The sequence below is a fragment of the Ptychodera flava genome, chromosome 16 (assembly GCF_041260155.1).
Source record: "Ptychodera flava strain L36383 chromosome 16, AS_Pfla_20210202, whole genome shotgun sequence".
NCBI classification, from domain to species: Eukaryota; Metazoa; Hemichordata; class Enteropneusta; family Ptychoderidae; genus Ptychodera; species Ptychodera flava.
This window is the reverse complement of record NC_091943.1, coordinates 8,799,526-8,820,407: the sequence shown is the minus strand read 5'-3', so window position 1 is coordinate 8,820,407 and position 20,882 is coordinate 8,799,526. Positions and strand designations below refer to the sequence as shown.

At 39.1% G+C, this 20,882-nt stretch overlaps 2 protein-coding genes across 5 annotated transcripts in view; one reads left to right on the top strand and one right to left on the bottom strand.

Annotated features, from left to right (window-relative positions):
• Positions 1 to 20,882, top strand: part of LOC139152731 (flavin-containing monooxygenase 5-like) — a 31,199-nt gene that overhangs the window by 6,879 nt on the left and 3,438 nt on the right. Inside the window, exons 1-3 of one of the 3 annotated variants that reach the window (XM_070726044.1) lie at positions 17,256 to 17,927; positions 18,070 to 18,205; positions 18,658 to 19,116. The exons of 1 other annotated variant lie outside the window; for it this stretch is intronic. In XM_070726044.1, coding sequence (XP_070582145.1) covers positions 18,091 to 18,205; positions 18,658 to 19,116 — 574 coding nt within the window. In that variant the 5' untranslated portion in view covers positions 17,256 to 17,927; positions 18,070 to 18,090. Of the gene's footprint in view, positions 1 to 17,255; positions 17,928 to 18,069; positions 18,206 to 18,657; positions 19,117 to 20,882 lie in introns of those variants that run through there. One more of the 3 variants, XM_070726046.1, reaches the window with a different exon arrangement.
• Positions 160 to 16,756, bottom strand: LOC139152730 (ATP-citrate synthase-like). Of its 2 annotated transcripts, none has more exons than XM_070726043.1 (20): positions 15,978 to 16,756; positions 12,507 to 12,629; positions 11,788 to 11,949; positions 11,028 to 11,119; positions 10,641 to 10,720; positions 10,238 to 10,383; positions 9,770 to 9,888; positions 8,974 to 9,181; positions 8,371 to 8,491; positions 7,726 to 7,838; positions 7,068 to 7,160; positions 6,339 to 6,445; positions 5,766 to 5,818; positions 5,335 to 5,450; positions 4,786 to 4,890; positions 3,947 to 4,161; positions 3,301 to 3,382; positions 2,922 to 3,032; positions 2,494 to 2,624; positions 160 to 1,494 (listed from the first exon to the last, which is right to left on the bottom strand). In XM_070726043.1, the coding sequence occupies exons 1-20, from the start codon at positions 16,107 to 16,109 to the stop codon at positions 1,410 to 1,412; spliced, it is 2,394 nt and encodes a 797-aa protein (XP_070582144.1). In that variant the 5' UTR covers positions 16,110 to 16,756; the 3' UTR covers positions 160 to 1,409. The 2 variants fall into 2 exon arrangements, with proteins under 2 accessions (XP_070582144.1, XP_070582143.1); XM_070726042.1 differs by lacking the exon at positions 15,978 to 16,756 and adding an exon at positions 13,854 to 15,092.

The window sequence follows — 20,882 nt, the reverse complement described above, 5'->3', positions numbered from 1 at the left end:
TCTCTCTCTCTCTCTCTCTCTCTCTCTCTCTCTCTCTCTCTCTCTCTCTCTCTCTGAAACTACAATTAATGCATTTACTGCATTAATGCATAAACTACATTCATCAACAGTTCATATCCCGTCTCTCAACATTAGTCAAACAAAAACGTACGACACAACAACTCTAAAAACTATTTTATTTCAACTAAAAAGCTTTATTCAACAAGTCTTCCGTTATGAAATGCAAAAAAATCTTTAGCTGTAAATGCTAGTTGATATGTACTATGGATAAAGCTTCTGCAAAAATAAATAGGGCACAACTCCAGTCTCCATGACTCCAGGTCTAAATAGTACTTTCATTTATATCAGCTGCTTTGACATTTCTAATAAATTGTTAATCGATAAAATAACAGTTATGAATAGATTTTAATATAGATTCAATATACAAGATTTTGATGCAATTACATTACGTTTGTACTAATATTATACTATTATATTAAATAATATAGCATTACATGGTTGGATCAGATTTGAACTTAGAGGGAGAATGGTACATTTATTGTTTAGCATGCTATCCAAAACAAACATTATCTTCAGGAAATACCCCCGGTCACAATGACCACTAAATTTCCTCAATTTTACCTCTACTGCCTCGGGAAGCACTGCCATGAACGCCGAAAATTTACAACCATTTAATGGTTACATTAAAATTTATACATTCAATTACACATTAAAAAAATTATTGACGTCAATAGTCCAGAGGGACGCATGAAAACACATTTACTGTAAAGCAATATTTTAGAGACAATTAAATCGTTCTTGAGTTTGGTCATTGACTGTTTAGTTTAAGATTTTTGAAAATTTGAAGGTTTAAGCTTTAGAAGTTTTCCCAGATGTCAACTTAGATTTTTAATTTGTTTGCCCGATTAAGGATTTTGCAAATTTGTGCTAATAATTTCCCCTTCAGCAACGTAAACACACTTAGAATTTAGTGCTGTATAAAGTAAGCGAACTTAACTACTCTCTGTTGCGTAGCACCTGTATTTGGCAAGGACTTATGATAGTTCGATGTCTGATGAAATATCTTTCAGCATATAAATTTGAAGTCCATACATCCTTGTCAACAGAACATAAGCTTAAGTCAATAACAGAAAATGACTTCATTAATTTCAACGAAATCACTTGACGAGTGTCACTCGTTGTTAGGTAACGATCGAGATTGGAAATGCATTGAAATTTTCCTTGCAATTTTAGTGTAAATTATCAAAAAAAATATAAAAACACTCGTTCATGTCAGGATTCTTAGTTTCAAGGAAACTCTATGACTAATGCTTTCAGTTCAAACTCGCACGTATGCCAAACTACTAAAACTCTACAATAATTCTCTAAAGCAGAGCTGATGTGGTGCTTTGTACGGACGTGTACGCATTCTATTGCTTTGCAGGTAGACTTGGCGGACTTGCCTCTGGCTTTGGTACGATGGTGCCTTTACGTACCAATTCCTGATACACGGCGCTGTAAAATAGATGAGACGAGTGCATTACTCAATGTCCAAACAGTGTTCTAGATGTGAGCGACTAAAAAATAAGAAAGTTCACACCCACTTGCTACGTAGAAAGCAAAAAAAAATGGAGACATAAGCTTAAGGTTCCAAGACAAGAAATTTACCTTTTTAAGCTAACAATTCTCTAGTGATTACTAAGCTCAGAACCTCCGTAAATTATATATTTTCGGAAAGCCTAGATATAGGGGAACATTTTGGTTACCATAGTGTCACCATTGTTTACATAACTATCACATGACAGGTAATATGCATAACCTTTCAAAACTCGGTTTTCCCTATGTTTTGTTTCAATGCTTTGGGATATGTCGCTGAAATTTGTGTGAGTGCAAGCTGTCCTAAGGATCTTCCAAAGCGTGTCTCAGAATTATTTTAAACCTTCTTGAACAATTTTTATGCCAGAAAAACTTCCAGAGCGGCTATTGATTTCTTTAAAATTGTGCTCATATAAAAACTAAGCAAGATATAAAAATCTTAGACACACTTTAGAAGAGCGTTGTAATAGATTGCATTCCAGCAAGTTTGAGTCGGATATTTTGAAGTATTGAGACAAAACATAGGAAAACCGATTTTTGAAAGGTTATGCAAATTACCTGTCGCGTGATAGTTATGTAAACAATGGTGACACTGTGATTACCAAAATCTTCCCCTATATCTAGGCTTTCAGAAAATGTATTCTGTATGGGGGTTCTGAGCTTATTAACCACCAGAGAATTGTTAGATTAAAGAGGTCAATTTCTTGTCTTGGAACCTTAAACTGTAGGCGAGACCAGTGATACTCATTTTGAAATGTTAGAACCCGCGAAGAAAGTGATGCATTGTTGGTACATGAAAACTTTTAAGTATCGTACGTGACATACAGGCTTCTACAGGCGAATGGTTTGGCTAAGAACACAACTGAGACCATACTGATTGTAAGTTAGAATGGAGACAGTGTCATGTATGATTATTACCTTAGAGATTTCCCAATGTCATCATAGCAGTCAGGTACAATGGCTCCAGCGTCTTTGAATGCTTTGTTCTTAACAGTTGCCGTTTCAACAGCGCCGACAGCGGTGAGACCTCCGTGACCAAACTGGACAGGCTAAACATGAAAACAAACACACTTCGGTTGAAACCTTTAGGACGATGGCCTTGATGTTATATACGCCCCTTTTTGGTACGTGAGACGGTTTTAAAAAATTGCAAATGTTATCTTTCTGCAAGTAAAGTCAATTCCTGATGGACGCCAGCAGCTCCACTACATTATGAAACACTGGTTTGGTACATGAAATCGTTCAGCAATCGTTCGTGAGAGATGCGTTTCGGCACACTTATTCCGTCAAGAACTGAAAACTAAATTGCTGTCATTTGCACAAAATTGCGCATGTTCAGTTCATACCTGTTGCTTGAAAGCTGACGCACACGTTCCAACACAATATGCAACCACGGGTTTTGTTATCAAGCCTTTCTTCATTGCCATGACAACATCTTGTTCTTCTGTTGTTCCAATCTGTATGTGCAGATTTGCCAAATTGTAAATAAATATCTTGAGAGCTTTCATTCAGGTTATTTCATAATTTTCAACCATTTGGCGTGACAGTATGCACTGCCTATTGCCCTCTGGGTATTTTATATTAATTACTTCACAATAGCGTGGCTGTGAAACCATACATTCGCAGAAGAGTCGGTTTTAATATTCCACTGTTGTCACACATACATATAGACGAAATCTTAGACCATAGCAAAAAAGATTTTTACAAGGTCTATGTCATACACACCTCTCCAATGACAACAATAAGTTTGACGTCAGGGTTGTCTTGGTAACCAAGCACATGGCCAACCATGGATGTACCAGTGTAACTAAAAAAACCCATAACATATCTTATGGTAATTAATGATTTAGAGGAAAACTTTCATTCATCGAATCATTACCCTTAAAGTTCAAAATCGTCAATAGTTATTTTTTATACAGTGAACTTTCGGGCTTTGCTTTTCCTGAATAGTGACAGTTGATAGAATCGTCGATGCAAAATATTTTCACAGAGAACAAAATTATGTCATGAACACTACATGCGAAGATTCCAATAAGAATCTGAACTATGTCAACAGACGGATATACCACGTGGTTTTTGAACAGTTCACGACATACATGCACCAGCGATAGATGTCGTGATTTGGTCAAACCTGTTGTGTAGATGGTTTTATATTGCTAGTAACTTATAACAGCGTGTAGAAATTATTATGTAAAACATTATGAGGTTTCCTATTCAACTGAGAGCTGGCGTACGTTCCAACCTTACTACATCGCAAGTAGTGCGCTGTTACTTTTACATCTCGACAAATCTGTATTTTGGCCATCGATTTACTGGTATAATGTAATGTGTGAATGTACAAGATTTAGATAACATGCAACTGATGGCTTACCTTCCACCGCCGATTGCAATGGCTTCATAAATGCCATCGGTGTGATGGTTGACTGCGTGAATTACCATATTAGACAGACCACCTGTTCTAGAAACCAGTGCCACGCTGCCTTGACGGTACAGCTTGCATGCTAACACATTATCTGCATTGCCACCCATTCTTCCAAACTGAAAACATCCTGGTTTGATACCACCGACCTGCATTGGATGCTTCAGCTGTGAAAAATTAACAACATGCATGATACTTTAGAAAACGCTATTAATCATCCAAATCGCCATGCCCATACTTTTTTAAATTTGGTTTCAGAAACAGAAAACATTCCTGAGGGCTAGTTTTATTGTTCACATTGCCATGAAGAGTTTTATGAGCAACAAACGGATCAGCCATGATATTTGTCTAAACGCCCCATAGACTGGAAGTCATGCAAACATTCACAAATAGCTGGAAGCTGACGACGGGTAAACGTTGGTCACACTCTCTCATTGTGTTCATGAACCAGTGCGGATAACACACGTGAGGAACAGTAACTCTCAAAAGACAGTGACATAAATAATTACAGACAAACAATTTTCCGAGAACTATACCAGAACACGCACGATTCTCTGGCGGCCCCCTGTTCACCATGCGGCTTGGCTTAATATCATCAATGGGTCGTGCAGTATATTCTTTTGACTCAGACTAAACGAACTGACATTGCGAGGCCTGCAGTGCATATATCATCGAAGATGCGTTTCGTGACGGCATAGAAATCAGTTACTGACTGGAACAGAAAACCGCTAATTTCTCTTTCTATTGACACCACTGAATGATACTGAGAATGTAATGCTTTTAAGACTTACCGATCCCGGTCCGATGATAGTAACGTCTTTCTGTTTTGCAAGGCTGAGTACTTGCCGACTTTGCAGATCTGATAAGCCTCCAACATTCAGGATTATGGTTTTGATCTAGGAACAAGTCGAATGACAAGTGATTTCATCAATCTCACTGAACTAATCTAAGAAAAAGGTTCGGCTGGTTTTAGAATCGACGAGTCTAATTTACTGAGATAAAATTGCCTTGTATATATGTTCCATACTAGTATATTTTAATACCAAGATTCAAAGTTGTCCTAGCAAACTGGCTTAATCACACGACATGCTCGTATTCTCTACACAGGGGCGTGGAGTATGTGAAAAATCTTAGAGCTGGGCGTGCAGGCCAGAGAAGTCACCATACATCCACAGTAGCGACGGGTAAAGGCCCTATTATAGGCACATTAACAGTTACTCACGACTAAAATATGATTAACACAACAGCATAAACAGCAACGTAAACAACGTAAACAACACAACAAATCCATTCTATTTTATTCGCCATGAACAACAATTATCCTACTGATGGAATGTTACCTGTGGATGCTTCAGAGCGAACATTGTTGCTTTGAAAGCCAATGGCGGTGGTGCGAACAGCGCCAGCACATCAACATCACTATGATTCTTCAAGGCCTCGTCGATTCTCTTGTAAGCTGAAATCAAATAGAGACGACATTGATACAGCGCAGGTTACGAGTTTGGGTTTGAAGGCTATAGTATAACGGACATGCTTTTTCATATCTAGTTTACATGAAAGTAATTATTTCTTAGATTTCAATTTCTTCGATTCATCCAAGAAGTTATTTCTGACAACCAAGAATGACAGTACAGGTAACGCTACGAAACAGAATAATCGTGACAATTCCTGTGGATAACTAACAGGAATTAACGAAGTGGAGGTCAGGTTCAATGCTGGGTTGGATATTCTTCAAAACTTGCGTCATTTTCCGATACCATTGTCAACTTACTTGGTATTGAAATGACGCCCTCACCCCATCTGAACTTGGACTCAGACTCTTCACTGTTGAAAAATAAACAAATAGATATCGGTGTCAGTCGAGAAGAAGTTCTACTCGTCTGTCCACATTTTTTATTAATTGGATCTTCATTTGCAATAAATTTTGATGACTTCAGCAGTAAAAAATGTACAAAACCTTTTCGCGGAAATCAAGACGCATAGAAATGCATCCAAAATCGACGCTACAATGAAACAAATAAGAACATAAATTGGAATTAAATATGAAAACACCACTGTTGGAAGGTAAACAGTTACTACACAGCCACAGAACTCAGTAAGATTGAGAAGATTGAGAAGAAAGAGGAGTTACAAAAGTATTGATATATTCAGAAGTACTTTCAAAGCGCAAAATGTGTCATATTGTACGCGAGTCACATTGGCATCTTAAAGTAGGTGTTCTCGAGCTCTATCCTGGAAGGAAGCATCAAGTTAAAGGCATCTCACAATGTGAAATGTGGATTGTATATCAGGTATGAATGAACAGACGCGTTCAAGCTTAATTTTGGAAAAGCTGGAGAGTTACCTGTCTGGATGTATCAGCGCTGCCACAGAGGGCGTCGTTCTTGATCCAAGGAAATCGACGTCGAGGGAGTCTTGAACAACAGGTGGCGGTACTCCGGCTAAAAATGCCTGAAATGATGGAAAATACGATGAAATCCGCGGTGGCATTGTATCAAGTTTGAGTCCTTAAGTTACAACTTGTCTACTTTATTGCAGTCGACCTCCATTGATGGGAACAATGTTTATCAAAGGTACCCTAAGGTAGTACGTGTCTCGGAATAGAAAGACTTAAACTTTTCTAGCTTGATGGAACTTTCAACCATGCTTTTACCAAATCAAGAACAAAAATCAGGGGTCAGCGTGCTAAGGTTGGTTCTAGAAAAACAAGATGGCTGTCATCCCTGTGTTAACTTTACCAGGAAAAATTAAATTTCGATTTTCACAAAACTGAGACGATTAAAATTTGCGTAGTTCAAAAGCTTCAAAATGAGCCCCAACTAGCTGTAGACCAGAAACTTATTGCATAAATTTGAGAGTCCGAATGTCTGTCCTCGAGGTGCATTCTGGGACTGTCTTCGAGGTGCATTCTGGGAGAGTGGGTAGAGGATGATGTTGGTACATATGTTGATCGATATTATGATCTAATAGTTTTGCATGTATTATAATACCCTGAACAAAATTAAAACATGTAAAAATCATTTGATGGTTGTAATGCCATCATTGTCACGCTTTGAAAAAAATGAAAACTTACCTTGGTGTCTTTAGTGAAGAGTGTTTTGACTGGTTTCCAGTCTTTCTGACCGTCAGCGGAATATTCTTTGTCGAGATGACCATTTTCAACATTCTGTAAAACGTTCAATCAGACAAATTACAAGTCTTTCTTACTCACACCTACAATAAGGGGATTTACGTCAAAGGACGAGGGGAAAACATGGCTATGACATGACATGACATCCAGAAAGATACGTCATACATCACTGACGTAAAGCAATTAGGCGAGGGACTGCAATTATGAGGAACAGGTGAAGTCTACATAGAGTAAACCCTCGCTCTAACGACCATGCCTGGGGACCGAGAAAGGTGTTAACGTGTCCGTTCAAATGAGAGAATTCGAATCAAGACTAGCCTGGCCCGGGGACACATTGTACTTACGTTATAACCGATAATTCGTAATACTGGTGGTCGTTGGGACGAGGGATTACTGTACGTGCATTTTATCGGAAGTTCCTGGCATATTCTATCGTATCTGTTGGATTTCCAGTCTAGAGAATCTGACATGTACTATCCCATGATTCACCTGGTAGTCAGAGTTTACGATACTTGTATGATAAAATACCTGTCGTTCAATTTTAAACAATTTTAAAGAAAGGCTCATATAGATGAAGGCGGTAAATAACGGACATACTCACTTTACTCGTCCTTTTCGAGACTGTTGCTGGGTCGATTTTGAAAACTTCGCTTAGGATATCCTTTCCAGTCTTCTCAGGACCGTACGCGTAAATTGGAATGCCCAGAAATTTTTCTGAAACAGGATGATGACAGTCGAGAAATCAGAAGCAGAAGTGACTGATACTGATTCAAACAACCAAAAGATAGAGGAAACGTAAAAATAATATTTATTGACCATTTTTTGTCGAGGAAAGGAGAAAATATGTGAACAACATACTGAAACGTTATTAAAGATTTGAATCTAGAGAAAGATTCATGGGTATGCAAGAAATTGCCAATAATAACGTATTAAACAAATGAATCTATACAGATTTGATTTGAATTTTGGTGATAATCACGAGTGGCCTATATTTTTGTGTTAATTATTCTAAATAAAAAAAGTGTTACATTAACTGGCGCGGCATGATGGGGTAGATTACAATACATTGGTGATTATTGATGACACTTTCAAATGAGTGACATAATATCTGCTAACAACAGACTGTTTAATATGTTTCATACTGTGGTTTTCACTTTGACCTCTTTGGACAACTCAGGATAGGGTGGTCTCCATTAACCACAGACTATACGTTCACCGGTTAAATAACGTCACAACATCGACATACCTAGTTTTAGTATGGCTTCTTTTCGTTCGGTGTCTTTGCTAACAACTCCTTGCTGGACGGCGATTTTCACATCGTACTCCTTAAGTCTGTCTTTGTTTTCTTTCAAGACGTCTACCACTGCCTGATAGTAAGATATAAATGGTCAAATATTTTTCAAGCTTGCAAATTATTTAACTGTTTGATATGTATGTATGTATGTATGTATGTATGTATGTATGTATGTATGTATGTATGTATGTATGTATGTATGTATGTATGTATGTATGTATGTATGTATGTATGTATGTATGTATGTATGTATGTATGTATGTATGTATGTATGTATGTATGTATGTATGTATGTATGTATGTATGTATGTATGTATGTATGTACGTACGTATGTATATATACATACGTACGTATCCCTTAAATTGACAAGATGACACCGAGAAGGCTAGATGGGCTGATGCGCTATTGTTTTTCTTACAAAGAGGTTTTTTATCCATGTTTCCTCCAGGTGTTATACAAGGCACTGTCACATTTTGCAGTATGGTTTGGTTTCGCCCATTATAAGGAAATGTTAATATCTTTTTGAAGACGTGTAAAGTGTTATTTCTACTCACTGTGAAAACGTCGGAACTTCCTTTACCGCTGCCGACGGGGCCAACCGTGGATGCGATGTAGAACATCTTTCCTCCTTCTACCTTCTCTTTCGTCATGAGATCGATGATTAGTTTGGCGAACTCCCCTCTCTCTCCTGCAACCGGTTTGCCTGAAAACTGTCCGTAATTTGCCAGCTGCTCTTCACCAAGCATATCACAAACAGCATCACTGGTTGAGAAGATTAAAAACTTTTATTTTAACTTCAGATATGTCGTTTTTTACTTGACTAGTACACGGTATATCACGATAAGCTTAAAGGGTGGGGTCGTCCCGTCTGGGGCTGTGAGTGTGGGACCTATACGACCGGTCGGTTGCTATACATAACATATCCCAACATCCCTTCAATGTGCATATCCAAATTGTTAAAATGGCTGCTGTACCGAAACCAGTGAGCGCGGTAGAAACATCTTCATATAAATGAAGCAAAGTAACCAAAGCTTATTTGGCAAAGTCTTAATTGGAAAGCTACAAAACTGGTGAACTATGAACATGCTGGGATGAGGAAATTTTTTATCAACAAGAAAGTTGCCGAGCCATGACGATCTCTCCGTTTAAGCTGAAATTTCACTGAACGGATGAAACAATACGCGTAGACGCGAAGCTGTATGCGAATGTAACATTGAAAATGACCATAGCTGATAAGTCAGAGTGGTCATTTGTCCGAAATAATAGGGTGTTAGATCACCTCTTTCAGCGACCAAGTCAAGTTTACCTCGTCTGAAATTTTTGAAAACGTTTGCAACACAATTAACTCACCACATGAAGAGCGAAGAAGCGCCACCACCAGCCATCATCCAAACACGCCCTTTTGGATTTAAGAGGGTGAGTTTGAATTCCCCGGGACCCTGCTGATCCAGTTTGGCAGCACGTGCTTCCTAATATTCAAAAGAACGCTTTTATGAGTTATGATTTGCATAAGCAGTCATGCGCTATATCGGTGAACGAACTTTCCCATTTTCACTTGGCATAAAACACTTTTTTTTTCATTTAATACGTTCAGGAATAATTGTTGCTGATTAATCAATAGTTTCATAACAGGTGAAGTTCTACACGACGGAATATAATCATTATTTATTTATTCAGTATTGAGTTTTGGCGATGGGTGACTTCAAGATTAGGTACTTAGAGGCAGGTAAGAAATGTTGTCAGCTACTACATACTACTGATTGGTACCATGAGGAAACGGTTTGGTCGGCTGGGCAAGAAGACAGCGAATATTCTTACCTCTGGTAGGAGATCCCGTCCGAATGGTGTTGTGAAGCTCAATTTACTCTTGTCGATGGATTTGCCACTAGCTTGAAGTTTACCAGCAAATGCTAGTACGTCTAGGACGAGCGCCGTATCGACGAGATAGATTTTATTGGTCACCACTGTGAGAATAAGACAGCGAAAGCCCTGTCAAAACGCGCGTTGAAGTAAACGTATCTAATATTTTTCAGATCATCGGAATAATTGATACTTTAATTCTAAAATGCAATTGGAAAAATCAATCAGAAGTATCGTTAATTGAGATGCCCGATAATCACATCATTTTTTATTTCACGTGGCTGTCGTTGAATAATCTGTGAAAAATTGAAAGAGTACTTTCAATTGCGACTGGCATGATATAACTTTAATTTTTTCTTACCTAGTGGGTTGAGTTCAAGGTAAGTAAGACACTCCGAGCGGAACACTTTGTACAGAAGTTCAATGAAAGTCAGCAGCATTCTACAGAAAGGGGGAAGAGAATTTAAGTAAGTTTAAAGGAAATATTTTCTTATCTTGCTTTACATGTTCTTTCATTGTTGAGTAGTTTGTGAATATACAATTGCAACTGCTAAACTATATATAAATTGATAAAATATTCTTTTTAAAATGGTTCTCTGTCTTCAACTATTTCCTGAAAGATTGTATTCAAAAGGACGACATAATAGAAATATCTGAGATAATACACGTCCACAAACTGATTATTCTTCAAAAGTAAGTGCTCCATTTCCCTTTACAGAAATTAACAGAGTACACTTTGCAGACTTACTCTTCTTTTTCCGACGGAACACCTTTCAGAAGTTTGTCTTTGATATCTTCTTTGTTAACGTCTGCGTCTAAATTGACGGATAACTTATTTGCCTAAAAGGGAAACGGAAATGACGTCAGTTTGATACGTCCGGGATCTTTCAATCAATGTAGAAGCCTTCTGTATCGAAATATTTCATAAAGATGTCCGACGTATTTACGTTTTAACGTTTCATGTCAGTCGTTGTTTCAACTGTGTTTAGTGTTTAATACTGAGTCGTTTTGTCTACGACTTTTACGAGATTTCTCATTGATAGGAAAGTGATGACGTCATGCAGTATCACAGAAACACAAAACACAGATACAACTATTCTTTGACAATGTGTGTCCATACACTTTCACTTTCTCAGGCTTGTCAAGGCAGAATTCGCATCGGAACAGATTTTCGGAAACGTATTTTCCCAATACTTTTCTAATCCACCGTTTGTTTTGGCTCATCTTAAAGCTCTTGGGGTAAGCTAGATTTTCACCGTCTTAGTTTTTCGAAAATTGTCTTGTCTCCCTAAAGAGTTAACACAGGGGTGGCAGTCATTTTGAATTTCAAATAAAGGTAAATGTTAGGAATGTTTTTCAATGGAACCAAACTTTGCTCAGTGACCCCTGATTTTTATTTTTGATTTGTAAGAGAATGATTGAAAGTTTCTTTGCACGAGGAAAGTTTGAACAAAAGTTCATTTAGCTTTGAGGCGCATACTAGCTCGACTATGATCAGCATGGCTTACCTTCTCGTCAATGTTACCGACGTCCACTCCTCCTTCGCGATGGAACATGATGACGTCATTTTCTCTGGCCGTGTAAACACAGATGTAGTACTCGTCTTTCGGGTCGTGTGGGACGTACGGTTCGACGATGAACTTGTTCAAACGACCTTTAACCCCTTCAACCTAAGAACGAAAAGTGCACATTTTAGTCACAATTCCGTTTTTTCCAATACTCTCTCATTTCCTTTCCGACTTAGTTCTGATAGATTGATTAAGATTAAATTGAGAGGATTATAATTGAAGGAGTGTGTAAAAAGTGAGAAAGTATATGTACATTTTTACAAGTAAAGATATTCAACATTTGTCCACGGTCGGATCGAGGTTAGTCCTAACGCGAAAGCAGTGTTAAGTATTAACTATAAGGTGCTGTTTTCAGTAAAGGTCTGGGTCGACGAGCTAATTAAAATGCTATTTTATTTTCATTCCAAAGAAGAAAAAAGCTCGATAACAAGTAATGTACCTGCAATTTTAAGACCCGGTGGTGGTCATTCATAATCTGCGTATTGTGAGCTGTTCTTCAATAGTACTGGGTACCATAGGATATCACATCACTGGAACAGTATTAGCAATGACTGTACACTCCGATTTGCATTGTTAAAAAACACTTAGTCTCAGAATTCTTCTCTAAACATCATCGTTTTTATCTGACCCCTTAACTCACTGATTGGAACGAAACTAACCTCCACTTCCTTGCCTAGCTTGTCAGCGATCCATCCTTTGACATCGTTCAAGTCCTTGTTGAGCAGCACTAGGCCCTGCTTAGCTCTCCTCTTTATCAGCTGATCCGGCTTGGCAACTAGACTCTGAAATGTAGAACAGCAAATGAAGAATTGGCTTACTCGTTATAGTTATGTCTCGACACTGTTCCTCCACAACATCTCGAGGAATGGAAATATTCGGGGAGTGGCGACAATACTGTAACACAGTGTACGGTTAACATTCAACACTTTCGACAGAACATGCGTACACTTTGAAGAAATTTTATTGGTGAATGGAAGTGGTGTACCGTTGTTTGTTTGTTGCGGAGTATGGCTGCAGACATATCCTCAGAATTCTACTGGTGAGCCCGGTATGAATTTACTGCGGTTTAATCGTCCCATAATGTACGTTTTATAACTGCGTAATTTTTGAAACATACAGAGATCACAACACATGCCATAGCTTTTCCGTTAGTTTGGCCCTGTTCTTACAGGGCAAATGCATTTTCCTGCACAATGTTTAGCTGTCACATCTTTAACAGTCTATAGGATTTACGCAAGTCCTTGGCATTTGCCAGTAGCAACAGCGCCCTCATTCGAGCTAGGGTTTACAATGGACTTTCGTCTCAGTCTGGACATGTGAGGTCAAGGTACTAAGTCAGCCACGCATTACGAAACTTGGCACCCACGCGGGGCCAACGGCTTGCTGAGGTGCGCCAAGCGGCAGAACAGAACGCAAAGGCCACAACTGCATATCACCCTCGTAGTTCTCTTATGCACAAAAATTGATGTGTACATATTTGTTTCGGTTTTGATAAGGAAGAGAAGATGACGGACAAAAAATTTAAAAACATACATGGCTAAGAATTTCAAATCACATATTTATTGTCAAAGCTACAGCTTACAAGCGCCAGAAATCAAAAAAAAAAATCGAGTAGAATTATTATAACCAGCTGCAATCATATTAGCATCTTTGTAAATCCAATTAATTAATTAATTAATTAATTATTAATTAATTAATTAATTAATTAATTAATAGGTTAATTAATAATAGGTTAATTAATTAATTATTAATTAATTAATTAATTAATTAATTAATTAATTAGTAAACTTTACCCGCTGTTAAGCCTCACCCCGTTTGGCTTTACATTGACATTTATAAATCGTTTCTGTACATTTTGCGTAAATTACTTCAGAAAATACAAAATACATTTTCTCAACTAACAGTCGCAACACTTTTCTCACCCATTATTGTATGATCGTACCTAAGATAGCGATCCAGAACATTCCTATTGTGTAATTTTTCATGAAGGTTTTGATAATACTTACTTCACTTGCGAGCCATTGATTTTCTTTCTCAAGTTCTGCCCAGTCAGTGTTGCCGTCGACGGACACGCAGCGGACGGGAGCGACGTGATCGCACTTCAAATGTCTGCTGAGAGCGTGTTTAGCGAACACCTCGCCGAGACGTTTGTTGGCCATATTTTACGCGGTCGCTCCTGTTCGGTTCCCGATGCTAGTGGTGAAGAGTTGTTGAACTGCTGTGCTGGGGTTTTTTTCACGGCGGGGTTATACGGGGCCCGGGCTTGTTGTCGCTGCGGTTGACACTTCGTCTATGACTGGATGAGGACAACTCAGGTCTTATCGTAAATATTAGTGACCTTTCACCTTTGTTTCATTGTCCATAAGGGGAGTCCCCATTTCTTTTTTGGCGTGCATTAAATTTATTTCGTGGGCCTAGGTAGCCCTGGTGTCGGCAGTATCATTTATCTTTATACGAGATTAAAAAATATAAACTGCGTGTGTGAAAATATCTTTGTTGTACGCCCTCTATCGGTATATTTCGCGTAATATGATATCACGGGATGGCACTCGAGTTTCCTATAGGAGGAAATACGATATACCAGTTTGTACAGATTGAAATGTCTTGCTGTTTCATCCCCGGACATCCAATATCCACTGTTTGAAAGGGCGGTTACTGATCCGTGCACCGTTCATACGTCCGATCTATTCAGCGATAAAGTCATGACGCAGGCGGTGCATTTCTGTAAACATTCTAGGTCCGGCGTGACCGGATTCTGAGACGTTCGTAAATACAGGGATCCCGGATGCCAGTCTCCGATATCCGTAAGGCCCCAACTTGAATTCATCGAAAGATTTTTGAGTTAGTGATACCACGATATCTGCGTTTGACGTGATTGTACACACATGTTGTTTTGTATATTTCTCTATAGCTGACCTCAGGCCCGAGACTCGAGGGTATTCGGAAAAAATAGTTGCCCTGAATTGTGAAAAAGATTTGTGAAAAAGAAAAGTTTTCGGGAGGAAAAATCTGCTGTAGTGCGCTTTATCCTCTCAGTTTGGTAGAGTATGGCTTTCGCCAGATCTTGCAAGGGTTTAACTTACATCAAGCTGAAAACCCTTCTAGGGATTATCTTGTTATTTGATGGTAGATTGGTAGAAATGCAAAAATACCCATTATTTTAACTAATAACCCGTGTCATTAAGTCGGTCGTGTATGTAGACATTGAATGATTATTACAGTGCAGACAGTGAAGCGAGACTGTCATGCAACACTGATATTAAACAACATTCTGCAAGGAGAACTACTACTGCGTGGTGTTGGTAACCCTTAATTTTAAGGTCTAACTATCAACATTGTGTGACCCACACAGTACACACCTGATACAAATCTGTTCAGAAAATGTGATCTTCAGAATTTTTTGAAATATGAGTCATATAACCCTACTAAAGTTCAGACTAAATGCTTCACGATATTATTAAAACAACTAAGACAACAGTGTTGATAAAATAGCTTTATCAGTGAAACAGTTGATACAAAATGCCATCATACAGATAAAAACGTCGCTTTAAGGACTCATTTCATTTTCAAATTCCGACCACACAGCGAAGTTTTAATTTACCATATTTCACGCATAGTCTAGTATCTGAACGGAGTTTTTTGGCGTTCGGAATTTTTTTGGCCTTCGCCCAACCCGAAGGCAAAAACACTCCGTTTCGATACAAGACTATTAGGCCCTATAGTGTCGCTGCAGCTTTGATCCCCCCTCTCGGGATTTCTTGAGCGATTTTAAAAATTAACTCTTTATAAGTATTACTCTTGTTGGTTATATTTTTCGTTATGTGAATTTGGGTGTCATCACAGACCCTCGAGAAAACTCGAGGATATATTGTATAACTTCAAGAAATACATACTAATGAGCTCACACTCGCTGTGACGGTGACGACTCGGCTTTGCTATGAAAGTACGGAAATAAGTATATTCAATAGACGGTTTGACTAGGCTATCTGCTTTTATGCCATTTTACAAAAAAATTAAAACATAGGATTTCTATGTTTGAGTTTTATTCAACCTGAGTAAAACAGACCTAGGGATAGTTCGCTGTCTTACTTTTACTCGGAGAGATGAAATGTGAAATCGCCAGTGCTTACACACAAATGGGCAAACGTATCCAGGTTGGAAACATCCCAACCAATCTTCACCTTGGTTTTAATCAACCTTCGATCAGTTCTCAGCCAATCCGTTGTCAAGCTACACCAGTATCTAGTCGACATCTTGTACATTTATACTGTCATATGTGATCCGCATCGGGTGATGGGTTGAAATTTCTATCGATTCCAGCCAAGCACGTTATTGTCACATTAGTGAAAGCCAATTTCTTTGTGAGATTCAGTGAAGGCAGCTGACAGCAGAAGTCGATGTTGTTGTTCGATACTCCTTACAATCATTTCAGTGTATACCAGAATGATTGAAAGGGAAGATCCTGGTTTACTTGAATGTGGTTCAACTGCATTGATTAGTTATCCATCTTCAGAAGTGTTCGCTGTGTCTTACCAAAATCGGGAAAATTATCTCCGCATGGAAAGTAGAACAACTCGTAGTATTTGTGACAAGGTGACATGATCTGATGACGGGTTCATCTACGGGAAGAAGAAAATCTATTTCAACGTTCTACTGCCAGAAATTGTTGTGTCAGCTCGGCCAAAAATTTTACACGGGGCGGTACCATAAGAAAACGCACCGTCTTTGGATGGGAAAGCGGCACTGTAGTCTATCGATTTGAAGGGATGGGATAATCATATCTGGATATGTAACCTTGCGTTTCCTCTTAGCTGTAACCTGATAATCCAGATGCAATTGTTGTAAATCACGCGACGCCTGGACGTTTGTGCGTCAGTCGCTGCGGGGAAAACCACGTCTTTTACGTAATGACGTTCTTCTTTGGAAACCATGATCTGTGGATATATCGTTCAAACCGGTATGGGTATGATATCTTAGAGCACTGCGTGAAACTCGTAAACATGTAATACAGCCCTTCGAGGAAGTTTGCCCTTTCTTGTCTATCTTGTTTCATGTACTTTTTCTCGACTTCAATTCTTATCAAGGTTTAACAATTCAACCTGTGGGACAAGCAAGAAGTACGGTTTTATGCTGCTTTAGTGGACACTTGATCAAGTACTGTTTTAAACTTCACAGTTGCTGAATACCGGGGAGAATGGAATCTACGATATCAATCTACGATGCATCCTTTGAACCCGTGATCGTGTTCAAACCCTTTCATGTGAAAATGCTCCATTCGAGAGCATTTGTTAAAATTGTTCGAAGTCAAGTACCTTATACACGCCATATTACATCTGTAATCTACTTCAGCGTTTACAACTTCAAATATTGGGTGACTCTATGTTTCAACCTTGAATAAAGGAAAAAAGTGATTCTAATTCTTGTTCACATATTACCCTGTGTTACATATACCGCTTTGTGCCCAAAATATAGAACTCACATCGAAGGATAAGTTTTATCGGAAATACCAGGAACAGTTACATAATATCATTTTTTTCTTCGTGAATTCAGTGTGACTGTGGAGTGATATCTTGCCTTGCGGAAGCAAAATTATTCTTTCCTTGGTCGATAAGCATCAGTTGCCATACGAGAAAACCTAAGTATCAAAAAAATCAACATATCCTTGAGCCTTATTTGAAAACTGTTGGAATGTTAACACCCGATCGGTGAGTACGTGCAAAGTCACAACGCGGTGGACCGAAAAACAAGTACTCGGGTCTGCTTTACCGGATTGCCAAAGTCCGATCACTCAGGCATCCTGGGTCTTATATCCTTCAAGACCCGGATTTGTAGAATCAGTTTGTATCCTATTGTGTTCTGCTACGATAAGAGCACGGATGGGCGATTGACTGGCAGCTTCTCAGGTACAAACTGAACGAGCCGAGAATGGGAAATCCCCGGCGTGGCTGTTATGCTCACGAACTGCGCATGCGTGTTGATTTGGTTCCGAATAAAAAGTTACGGCCGAGCGTTGGTCGAAGTCAGTCAGAGACAATACAGAGACGTTGACGTTGTGGCGTTTGTGACGGCAAGATTTGGAGGTAAGTTCAGAAGCGCTCTCTCTCTCTCTCTCTCTCTCTCTCTCTCTCTCTCTCTCTCTCTCTCAGCACTCTACTAATTACTGTGGCGACAGTTTATTGATATTCTATAAACCTTTGCTACAATTTCTGTTTTCTTCGCCAGCTCTGCTATAAAAATTGAACGATGTCTTCAAAACGGGTAGCTATCATTGGTGCAGGAGTCAGTGGTTTGGTTTCTATCAAAAGCTGTCTTGAGGAAGGATTGACACCGGTTTGTTTCGAGAAGTCGGATCGCATTGGTAAGTGATGGACATTTCAATGGCACTTTAGTATTTAGCGAGTGTTTGACAGCAAAGGCTCACCAGAAAGGTGTTACAGAACATATTCTTTAACAAAAAATGAGATTTTCAAATTTGCCTAGATTTTGAATGGCTGGTTTGCACCAAAGGACGTGGTAGGAATACTGAATACAAATATATGTATGGATTATTGCTAGGGGAGAACTTTTTCTGTACGTGTGTACGACTGAACGAAATACGTACAAGATGCTTACTTTACGCGGGCATTGATAGTCTGATAGTGCAGCGGAAGATTCACAGTCAATTACGCAAGTAAAATAATCTTCGTTTGCTTACGTAATTCCGAAGAATTTGCATTTACTTTCACATTTATGTCTGCGTGCTCCTCATCGACATTCAAATGCAAATTAGGCAAAGTGCGTTTCAAAGTTTATTTTTTAATTTCTACCCAGCTGGATTATGGAACTACAGCGACATCCCACGTGAAGGCGACGGCGGCGCCCTCTACGAATGCCTGGTGACCAATTCCAGCAAAGAAATGATGTATTTCAGTGACTTTCCATTCAAAAAAGAATACCCTCCCTACCTGACACCACCCTTGGTCCTCAACTATTATAAAGATTATGCAGATCACTTTGAACTTCACAAATACATCAAACTGAAAACCACTGTGACTAAAGTTGTCAAATCCGAGGATTTCAGCGAAACAGGAAGGTGGATCGTTCGCACACAAGAGGAAGGCCAAGCAGAAAAACAAGAGATTTTCGACGCAATAATGGTCTGTACGGGTATATACACCAAGCCTTTCATACCGGACTGCGAGGGACTCGATCAATTCCAGGGCGAGAAACTTCACAGCAACGAATTCAGGAGAGGTCGGGACTTCGCTGGCAAAACAGTTGTTGTTGTCGGTGAGTTTCTGTTTAATTTTGCTCTCCTCACAAATATCACAGTCCCTCTAGGGTTTCTGGACAACTCGACCCCAAACCGACTGGACCCCAGTCAACTCGACCCCGAGTCAACTCGACCCCGGTCAACTCGACCCCGTACCCAAGTCAACTCGACCCCGAACCTTGAGCAACACTAACTCCGTATCATGTGCGATTATTTTCCACCTATTTTGAGAGTTATTCCGTCTCTCTGTATGTACGAATCTTCATTGACTTACGTACTCTATCCCACGCTTGTACGACAACTATCTGACTACGGTAAATGCCAGAGAACTAGGGAAGGCAGGTTGACTTTTTCTAAAGTGTGTTATATGTTATACGAACTTCAGCCAGCCGACAGGCCATAGAGGTAGAAGTACGTCCATTCACAGACGCAACGACGTTTATGCATGAAAACAATAGAACACGAATATATTTGCATAAGTGTGTACAACGAACGCTTTGGTTTTATTTTTGATTCATGTTCAATCATCACGTTCCGGCATCACGTCCAAAACGTCAACTTCAAGTGAAACTGACCAGTGCCAGGTAAATACTTAAACTGACAGGGCAAGTTATATATCAGGTCCAGTTGACTTTGGTTCAGAGGTCGAGTTGACTTGGGTTTGGGGTCGAGTTGACGCGGGTACGGGGTCGAGTTGACCGGGGTCGAGTTGACGCGGGGTCGAGTTGACCTGTTACCCCCTCTAGAGGGACTGTGCAAATATGTATGACTTGGAAGGCTCATTAGTATGCAATTATGTAAATATTTCATATCAATTAACAGCTTGTTTAGTCTTATTCAACCAACCATCTTGCTCACAAAGATAATTATCTAAACAACATTGACCTTGCATATAACCATACCCTATCCCCCGCACAGCGTACATAATGAACTGACAACTTTTGCTTGTGTGTTAATTTTGTACAGGCGAGAAATTTGCCGACGATCTAAATATCCCTCCCAATTCATTAGATGTGCATATATTATCGTATCATGTCAGGGAGAAGTGATTGAACAATGTCAACCCATGGCATACTAGTACTAATAGTGTTTTGAAGTATTTTTGTAGCCACGCGATGACCATTTTTCAGCTAGTTTGACACAAAGTGTTCTCACTGCCTAGGAGTCGAATGTCCAACGTATATTCATGTTATTTTTCTTCTCCAAAACGTATATATATAGTAAAGACAGCGCATTTTGCACGACATGCACTCTTATTGTTGACAAATTATTTCTAGTGCAGACTGAACTTCAGACAACGTCAACGACATTAAAATAAAGGACCGAGGATGCTCTTACAAGTTGAACACTCTGAACAGTTCGTCATTTTTATGAGAGGGTCGAGAAACTATTTTGCAAACGAAACCAAAATCATGTAAAGTACATCAAAATCTACAACAAATAGAGCTTCCAATTGAGCAGTGAAAGTCAACGTCACATAGTGAAATCTGTCATGGCAGCACATCAAATGCTAGTCTTGTATGGTAGTCTAAGCTTAGACCTCCATGCATGGTCGGCCAGTTCGTTGCTATGGGTATCGCTAATACGTTTGTAATATAAAGTTCAAAGGTCATGAACGATGAACATTTGATACCAGGGTTTATGTATTTGAACGTTTAATTTAACGTCGCAGCTGGTTACACGATTGGGTCTTTCCGCCCGAATAACAAGTATACAAAACCCTTCTAAGTAATGGGTGTATATTGACATGCCAACACAAGTATCATCGTCTTGTTCTCAGAAT

Bases quoted from the DNA above. Each gene is read 5' to 3' on its own strand.
- LOC139152730 (XM_070726042.1), bottom strand. From the start codon at position 14,006: ATGGCCAACAAACGTCTCGGCGAGGTGTTCGCTAAACACGCTCTCAGC. The intron at 10,721-11,027 runs GTAAGTCTGCAA...CCCTTTCTGTAG, and splicing joins GTTCCGTCGGAAAAAGAAGA to AATGCTGCTGACTTTCATTG. The intron at 5,819-6,338 runs GTAACTCTCCAG...ATTTTTCAACAG, and splicing joins GCGCTGATACATCCAGACAG to TGAAGAGTCTGAGTCCAAGT.